Source organism: Prunus mume, linkage group LG7 (genome assembly GCF_029339155.1).
Source record: "Prunus mume cultivar Tortuosa linkage group LG7, ASM2933915v1, whole genome shotgun sequence".
Classification (NCBI taxonomy): domain Eukaryota; kingdom Viridiplantae; phylum Streptophyta; class Magnoliopsida; order Rosales; family Rosaceae; genus Prunus; species Prunus mume.
Window position 1 is genome coordinate 20,261,586 of NC_142704.1, and position 9,662 is coordinate 20,271,247.

The window sequence follows — 9,662 nt, forward strand, 5'->3', positions numbered from 1 at the left end:
CGTCGAAGGATACGAAGGGTGCTAGGGTGCGTGTGGGGGCACTCCACTTGGCATACCGTCACGATGTCGAATCCGCCCCGAAAAGGCGTAGTCTGATGGTTTCCCATTGTTTTAGGATTTGTGGTTGATTTTATCGATTTCCCTGGCCTTAGCTATTGCCGTGAAAAATGGTTTAATACTTTCAGCGTAACTTAGTGATTAGGTCTCTTGGTATCCGATGTCCTCGGTAGGGTGTGCGATCGTAAGATAGCAAACACGGTAATCCTAGAGCACCGGTGTGGTATGCGGCGAAGGCTCTCCGTCTTAAGTAAATGCGGATTAAGTAAGTTTGAACTCTGGATCAATAGCGTTATGCCGTGGGTTCGATTGATTACCTTCAATGGGATGGGTGTCCTCTTTTAGGCCTTGGGAGGTGTGCAATTTGTTTGAGTTCGATGTGGGACTCAAGGCGTCAATTGTGAGGCCCGCAGCGTCCGTGAAGGGGGTGTTGCCCTAATGTTGCGATCGGTAGGCTTGGTACCGAAGGTGAGTGCCGAAGGCACTCGTAGTCCTGGTTTGTTCCACGTGTTTGGTATTCATTGGCTGTTCATTTTGGTATCAACACTTGGAGACTGGGTGGATTGCAAATTGTCCATCTAGTAAGCTTTGCGGCAAAAACCTGTTGAGGGTTGGTTTGTTAAAATCTTTGTGTGAACTGAGGAAGTCATGTTGCTGTACAAAGCTTGGTGTGGGGGACCATGTGGATGTTATGACTACTAGATTATATAGTCATGCCTAACACCATACACGCTTAATGGCAGTAGATGTGGAAATTGCAGTACATGTGGGCTTGGTAGGTGTTCCATGACTTGAACGAACCACTGCAAAAAAGTGATCACAACTTCTAGTATAAATAATTATAAATACAAAACTATATATAAATTTATCTTATGAGTGATATTTTAACTTTAGTTGTTTGTGCAAAACTATAGATATTTTAGAAATTACACTTTACTTGATTACTCTCAGAATATCAATACATTAAAAAACATATATAAATTTAAATATATCCATACTTGAAATATACATAGTAAATTTAGGTTTTAGCCATTGTGAGGACTTTTCCTTGGCAATCTGCAAATGGGGTGGGATGCTGCTGTAAAAGATCGATGAAATTGTCCCTCCTGAGTTCGAAAGTTAAGTCCAAAAATACATCGAAAGGGCAGTAGAGCCTTAGGAAGTATTTTGGTTATCTTCACCAACCAAAATAATGGCAGCTTACAGGTAATTTCTTCATGCTTACAGATAAACTCTCAAGCTCAGCGTGAGTGGCATGTGGCATGGGAGCAAAATCAACATGAGTTTAGCTCTAAGAGAAAATTTAGGCTTGCTTTGAGGGAAAAGGAAGTGTTAGGGTAAGGAAGGAGAAGTTTTGTAAGAGATTTGGCTAGGAAAGGGAAAATGAAGAGTAGAGTTCTTCCGGCAGCTGCCAGAAAAGCAAAATGGAGAAGAAGTAGCATTCTGCAGATTATTTGGGTTTTGTAAGTTAGAGAGAAAGCTTGCTCTCTGGGTCTGAGTTGTGGCTAATGGTGAAGTATTTGGTGGTTTGGGTAAGTTTCCAGCAGCCTGACAAAAGCTATGTCAGACTCTAGAATGACATGGCAGAATGGAAAGTGGGAGGAGATGGAGGAATAGGGCATGAAATTGCAGAGATTTCATGGTGAGAGATGAAGCTTGCTCTCTAGATGTGGGTTGATTTCGTTGGGTTGAAGAGGCCTCAATTTATAGCAGTTGGAAACCATCACTTCCCAAGAAACCCTAATGGCTTCCATCCCATTTTGTCAAGTCTTTCCCTTCCTTTCTCCCTTCATCCCTTCAATCATCCTTTTTTGGTGAAATCTTCTCTGCCCATTTACACAAAATCAGGGATCTTTTGGAGCTCAAGGCCCCCTTTCCCCCGGCTGTTTCGGACTCCTATTTTCAGCCATCTTTCTTCCTTCTTTTCTCTCCTCTTCCAAGGCTAGGTCTGATGAGGGAAGGAATTGAATATACATGCTCAGTGACGGATCCAGGAATTTTTCAGGGGATGAGGTGCAAGATTTAAAAGACTAAAAAATCACAAAGAACTCAAGCAAGGTCCAAGGTTCAAGTCTAATATCCATGTAGTGTGTTAAAAAAAAAAAAAAAGCTAAAAATTCAAAAATTAATTTAGACAACCAAATGCCCTTAGAATTTTAACAATACTAATGTTATTCATAATTAAAACAAATAAGAATTTTACGTGTATTACTAATTGATTACAGTCTGTATGGAATATCAATTAATATGAACAAAATCCATGTCAGTGACACAATTAGTTTACCAAAATTCATATCAAATATGAACAAAATCCATGTCAATTACATAATTAATCTAACAAAAGCCAATACCAATTAATTTAACCAAAATTAATACAATTAATCTAACCAAAAGCACATGTGATTTGGAGGTCGAGATAAAATTACACGTGATTAAAGTTCAGGTAATTTTTGTGAATTTTTTGGCACACATATAAGTTTTTAATGAATTTTTTAAGTTAGCCCAGTTAGAAATGGACATGTGTCAGCTTGCTATTGGACCATTTAAAAAAAAATCAAAAGTGAGAAGCAGAGTCTTTCTTCTTCCTCGAAGAGCCTCTGCAACTCTAACTTTAATTCTAGAAAAACTTCGAAAATTCATAACTTTGGTTGTGGAGCTCCGATTGATGAACCGTTTTCTCCTACATGCTCGTGAGATCGAGCCCAACAATCTAAGGTAAATATTTAGAGTCTCACACAGCAGCAAACAAAACAACGTCTTTGAGGCATTTAGTCGAACAATTGGTGGGCAATAGGGAAGGGGCAAATTCTGATATCCACAGGAAGTTTCCGGCGAGGAGAGGTGCAGCTGCACCTCTTTGCTCCTCTGTGGATCTGCCAGTGTACATGCTGGTTCAAAGGGTGCTTCTGGCAGCTCGCAAGCTAATGTTCTTTGGTACTTTGAATGTTTCTTGCTTGGAACCTGCTCCCTCCATGTGCTGGAACCTCCAGAACTCCCCTTCGTGGCTTTTGTTCCTCTAGCTAGGTGTTGGTGCCTTTGTAGCTTATTATGGTAGTTGTATGGGCCAAGATGGTTTATCAAGCAAGTGGGCTATTTAAAATGTTTGGGCCTTTTAGTTGAGTCAATAGGCTATTTTGATTGGGCTTATTTTTGGTTGGGTTATTTTTGGTTAGGTTATTTTGCTTGGTTTATTGTTTCTTTTCTTTCTTGTCTCACAGCGTGTTTAGGTGAAATGAACTAGTCTCGGGCTCGTGCAACCAAAACTTTCATTTCTCGGCATTGTCAAAACCATATATGATTATTCTCATCCATACCACAACCCACTCAAGCAACCCGGGCATTCGGTGGCTTGATCATAGACTTGTAGCGTGGTTGGGTGTGTAATAATGATTTCCTACTTGGCATGGCATGTCACTTGGCATGGCATATCGCTTGACATGCTTTCAATTATTATGTTTGACGGGATAATTAGCATGAATTTGCGAAGATAATGCATTTTACAATCTTAATCTCGATTCCTAACATGACGAATTATTTATTTGGCATGGCGCGTGTGGTGTGACTCGTATATGACGAACCTTCGTGTACTCAAATATTTGATTTTTCTTAATACAGTAGTATATTGGACCGAAAACTTATCTGGGCCCAACCATGGACCTTTTTGGGCCTCAACAGCCTCAATATACATTAAACATTTCCATGAATCAATCTTTCCAATCGTTTTATTAGTCCCTAAACTTTGACCCGATTTGCATTTGAGTACCTCAATTTCCAAAATGGTTCCCATGGTCCTTTAACTTTAGGTTCGTTTGGACAAATGATCCTGCTGTCAATTTTGTTAACATTTTCTGTTAAATGCAAAGGCGAAATGGTATTTTTATATTAAAACCAAAAAAATGAATAAAAAATCATATTGTTAAAATAGCAATAAAAGAAAATCAAATTAAAAAACCAACAAAAATAAAGAAAAATAAAGTTTGAGGGAGTAGAAATCGGAATACAGGGGGAGAGAGACAGTTTAATTTGAATTGTTTAGTTTTTTAAAAATTTTATTCATATTTTAATCAATTTTGATAAAAAAATACAATTTTGCCCTTGCATTTAACAGAAAAATTAACAAAATTGATGATAGGACTATTTGTCCAAACAAAACTAAAGTTAAAGGACCACGGGAACCATTTTGGAAATTGAGGTACTCAAATGCAAATCAAGTCTAAATTCAGGGACTAATAAAACGATTAACCCTCCATATATTATTTATTCTTGTCTATATATGAGCAAAATACTTGAAAAAAAAACATGTAAAATGAAGGAGGATGCTAACAGTTCAAACTCAAAGCCATTCTAACATATGACTTGCTCATTCATCTCGAACTTTGTCCAATTGCGTTTTGGTGTAGCTGTCCTTCTATTTCATGAGTCTCACATATTGAAATAAACATGAAAAGAGCATATAAAATGGTGAGGGCCTGCAGTGCTCCGCTTGGATCTGGCATTTTCAATCCCATATCAAATATGAAAGCATGCAAATTAGGGCTGGACATCTAAAGCCGAATTACCGAAACCGTACACTAATCATACCGTACCAAACCAATTTCATACCATTTCATTTGCGATGATGAGATATTCGGTATGATGTTGTACCGTATCAAGGGAGTATGGTATGGTAGCGGTACCAGATATTTGGTACCGATCAGTAGCGTACCATACCGAATACCTGAACCCAGAACCCAGATAGATAGCAAAACTATCCTCTGCAACAACTCTTGTAGCAGTGACCTGAACCAAACCAGAAAAAAAAAATGAGTTCAACTTCATAAGCTTTCATCCCAAAGAACAGATGTGGGGATTTGAAATAGGAAGGGCCCCAAATCTCTCACTGAAACCCTTGTTGACCACATAATCATTTAATCAAAGAGAAAAACCACAGAGAGAGAGAGAGAGAGAGAGAGAGAGAGAGAGAGAGAGAGAGTCTGAGAAGATATGAGAGGCTTTGGATTTGGGTATAGGAGGGCTTCTGGAAGGGAATAACACTCACCAAAACTTAAATTTGGTGGAAAAAAGAGAGGCAGCAAAAATCTGTTGAAATAAGGAGAAGGAGATGAAGAGTTTCAGATTAATACAAAATGAAATTTTTAGAAAACTGATAAACTGATAAGCCCGAATTACAAATCCCTATTATAAACCTCAATTGTAAATCTCAGGCCCAAAAAAGAAAAAGAAAAAAAAAGGGAAAAGAAAAGACTTTTATGACCATATTAAAGCATGAAGGCGGAAAAAGAAAAGACGTAAAAGAACTCGCACATTTTCAAACCATACCGTACTGTGAAACTTACTGTTTTTGGATCATGAATGGAACTTCAAGGACTTCGAGATGATTTTGGGATTTTCATAAAGTACATGGACTATATTGCAATTACTTGAGACTTCAAGGATCTATTTACAATTATAAAAAAAGTATGACGACTAAAATGTAATTTGGAGAAAGTATAAGGGCCAAAGTGCAAATACTGGAAATTATTGATAAGTATGAGGATCAAAGTGCAATTAAAGATAAGAATAAGTATAAGGACTAAATTGAAAATAAGAATTTTTAGTAACATGTTTGAATGTTGGACTAGGAATTAGTTGCCCAAGCAAGGAAAATTTGAAGGCACCCTGCGTTTCGATCTCCTAACCTCCGAAGGGGTTACGCGGCCAGGCTTTAGCAATATCCTACATGCGAGGTTTAGTCAACGAGGTGTAACTGGTAAATGGACACTCTCACTAGTGTACGAGGTGAGTTGGATATAATTGTGATTTTGGTAGGGGTAGTTGGCCTATAAGAATCAGTCATTAGATAAGCTGACACAGGTGCACCGAAAAACGTTTGCAGAAAATTTCCTGAGCATGCCAATGGTTTTGGATCCAATGAAAATGGTTCGTGTTTGCTATTTAATTTTAAACATGGTCATGACTGTTGGGTAGATGAACGTATGTGATACTCCCCTACTTTTGATGTAGATTATAACCCTGGGTGACATCTGGGTGCAACTTCCCGACTTGTCAACAATATTGATCCTATTCCACATAATCTCAAGTCCTGAATTCTATTCTTTGATGTTGGTTATGTTTCTCCTTCCTTTGTATAAAAATGAATTATGTATGGGTTGATGATGTTTTATTTCATAATCTGTTTTTTAAAATAGCTTCTTAGGTTATTGGTACTATTCCATGACCTCTGGGGTTGGTTTATCTTTCAAATAAAATGTTATATAATGTTTTATTTACTTTTCTGGTGCCATTGAAAACTATGATCCAATCCATTTTAATTAGATAAAAGGGCTTAATGTATATTGAGAATTTTGGAAATATAGCACATGGGACTTAGGTGTTTTTGGGATTTTCAAGGTACGTGTTGCTATCACGTGTCCAGATTTTGGGGCATGACAATCTATAATCTATTAATTGAATTCTTTAAAAAAGTGGAGAGGGAGGGCAAGGGGCATACCAAATATAAGTACTATATAGTGTAGTGCAAGCATTTAAAATTATTTTCCTGTAATCTTACCCATTAGATTATCTTACAACCTAAAATATAACTATTGAGGCCCAAAAAATCCACGGTTCGGCCCAAATAAGTTCTCATTGATACCTGATCATAGAAAAATCCAATTTGGGCACCAAAGTTCGTCATATCGCTTTGCACATGTCCACGACAAATAAGCAACATGTCATTACTGAGCTTAAATGGGCTCAAACCATGCGTTGCATGAGTGAGTTGTGGTATGGATGGTAATAAATTGTCATGAGGCCCATTGATGGGCGAAATGAAATCCCGGGTTGCTAGGGCGCCGGGCTGTCCGTTCTTAGAAGAGCATACGTGTAGGTAAGCCAAGAAAAGAAAAGAATAATCTCACAAAGAAATATAGCCCAACCAAAATAGTCTATTGACTCAACCAAAAGCCAAACATTTGATAAAGAAAGCCCACTTACTCAATAAATCAACTTGGCTCATACAATTACAATAGAAGAGTTGCAAAGTTCCAGCACTTGGCTGAAGAATAAAGCCACGAAGGAAAGTCTGAAAAGCTGCTAGGAAGCTCCAGCACATGGGAGGAACAAGTTTCAAGCAAAAACTTCCAAATGACCAAGGATATTGAGGCGCGATCACTGCTGAACCAGCAAGCATACACTCTTTTGCTCATCAGACCACAGCCATAAAAAGGAGGAAAGGAAGGAAATAGCAAAAATGGGAGTTACGAGGCGGTTGCGAAAGGGCTTTGCTTTTGCAACCAAAATCCTTGATTTTATGCAAATAGGCAGAGGAAATTTCACCAAAATGGGATGATTGAAGGGATGAGGGGAGAAAGGAAGGGAAAACTTAGCCAAATTGGATAGAAACCATTAGGGTTTCCTGGAAAATGTCAGCTTCCAGCGACTATAAAAGGGGGCCTCTTTTACCCAACAAGCATAAACCACATCAGAGAGCAAGCTTCCTCTCTTACTCCCAAAACCCAGCAATTTCGTGCTCAGCTCATCATTTTCCTTAGTTTTCCCTCTTGGCAAGTTGTTCTAACACTTGACAGAGTCTCTCAAGCTGCCGAAAAAACACTCAAGCCACATTTTTCTCTCTTTTTCCTCATGCTCAACCAAACCTCTCTGCAAAATCCTTTCTCTCCAACTTTAATACCCCATCTTTCCCCTAGGAACACTTAGTTTTCTCTTCAGTGCTAAACTCCCATGCCACAAGTTTCTCATGCCAAGCTAGAAAATTTATCTGTAAGCTGTCGTTATTTTCATTGGTGAAGGTAACCAAGGTGTTTCCTAAGGCCCTACTATCCTTTCGAAGCATTCTTGGGGCTTGATCTTCGAACTTAGGCTCAAGGGGCAATTTCATCCATCTACCCTTTACGGCAGCCAATGCCCGTAGTAGCTGCCGGAACGAAAAAGCCCCTACAATAACACATTACATTATTTTTATGGATATTTTTTTTAAACAACTGTTGTTACGCTTATGTAAAAAAAATCTGACATTCATCTATTTTCGCAGTAAGACATGCTCTCCCCAAAATTCACTCACCCATATATAACAATAAAGACTATGGAGAGTTTGACTACCAAATATCATAAACACCAATGAAAAAAAAAAAAAAAAAAAAAAAAAACCAGCGCAAATACAAAGATAGTCACACAATAATCACCTACTACACCAAAATCGAAACCCTCAAAGCACCAATACGAACACATCAATCAAGGGAAAACACAAGCCAAAGCCAAAGGAGCCAGTAACCAGAGAATGGAAGAAGGTGGTCATGCATCAAAGCTAGAGTCAGAGCTAGAGCTTTACACACTTTTCGCTATAGTAGAATAGTTTAGAGGCTAGGAACGGGTGTGGGCCACCATGGGAGCACAAATGGGTGGATGAAATTGAGATTCCAACGCATGGCCCGACTTCGAATCTCTGGAACAAACTCAAACATTCTTGCACCAAAGTTCCACCTGATAATTTTCATAGCATCTACGTAGATGGTATCCTCAATACTCGGGTGGAAACCTATCGCAAATTTTGCACACTGATCTAGAGGCGTCAAAGAAACATCATCATAATAGGAGGAATCCAACTCGAAGAAGGGAACTTTGTCGACCACCAAACGCCATTTCAAATTATCATCGCCTGCATCCAACTCCCAGACACTCAAATGATTACCAAGCACAAACTCGGTCACCCGCAAATGCCCTCGACATGCACCAAGAACCCGATACATCGAAAGGGAATTTCCTCGCACTTTAGACGACATATCAAGAGGTGCCAGACTGAACCGACATTTGTCAACAATAATATGATCGCCATCACCATCACCATTACTAGTACTGATATTACTGATACCTTGGAAGGGATCCAACTCCAGAATATAGGAGGATGCATGATCGGAACCTGAAAAATACAACTTCCCATTGCAAGCAACGCCAGCAGTTATGATATCAAAATAATTTCGTAGGCCACATACCACATTAGCGGACTCTCTCCATTCACCGGTCTCAGAAAAGAAGATGTCCACATAGAACTCTTGACGTAGTCGCACAACCCTCCACCTATATTCAGCATTAATGGAAACATCATCATCGAAGGAGGAAGATGAGTTGTAGTTGTAGTAGGGATCACAAATGAACCCTACGCTTACCCAATTATGGATTCGAGGAGGGGGAGGAAGAGCAACCCATTTCTTGGTGTATGGATTGCAAATGTAATAATCGCGTTGATCAAGTTCGCTTGGGCAGCACAAAACTAAGTCGTTGCACGCCCCTACCACAAATAATTTTTGTTCTGCTGCGGCTTCTGAAATAACAGGTAGCTGCAAACTCATCAGACCATCCTCGATCATCAGACCATCCTCGTTTTCCACCCGAAAGAATGTTCCATTGTCTACAACTACTGTACCTAAAATGGGCGTTTTCAAATCACGTTGGCGACGTACATATTGCCCAACAAAATGGGAACTAGAGATGAGTTCACACCAACGCTTGGACACGCACTTGCATTGAAAAACAAACTTGATACAAGAAAGTCGACAAATGATTTCAACCAATAAAACCTCTGGGAGATCATCAATACTATCATTCAT

The 9,662-nt window shown here is 39.0% G+C and overlaps 1 protein-coding gene across 1 annotated transcript; it reads right to left on the minus strand.

Annotated features, from left to right (window-relative positions):
• Positions 1-8,411: 8,411 nt before the first annotated feature.
• Positions 8,412-9,662, minus strand: LOC103337165 (F-box protein At5g49610-like). The gene has a single exon (XM_089041989.1). The coding sequence runs from the start codon at positions 9,660-9,662 to the stop codon at positions 8,412-8,414; it is 1,251 nt and encodes a 416-aa protein (XP_088898115.1).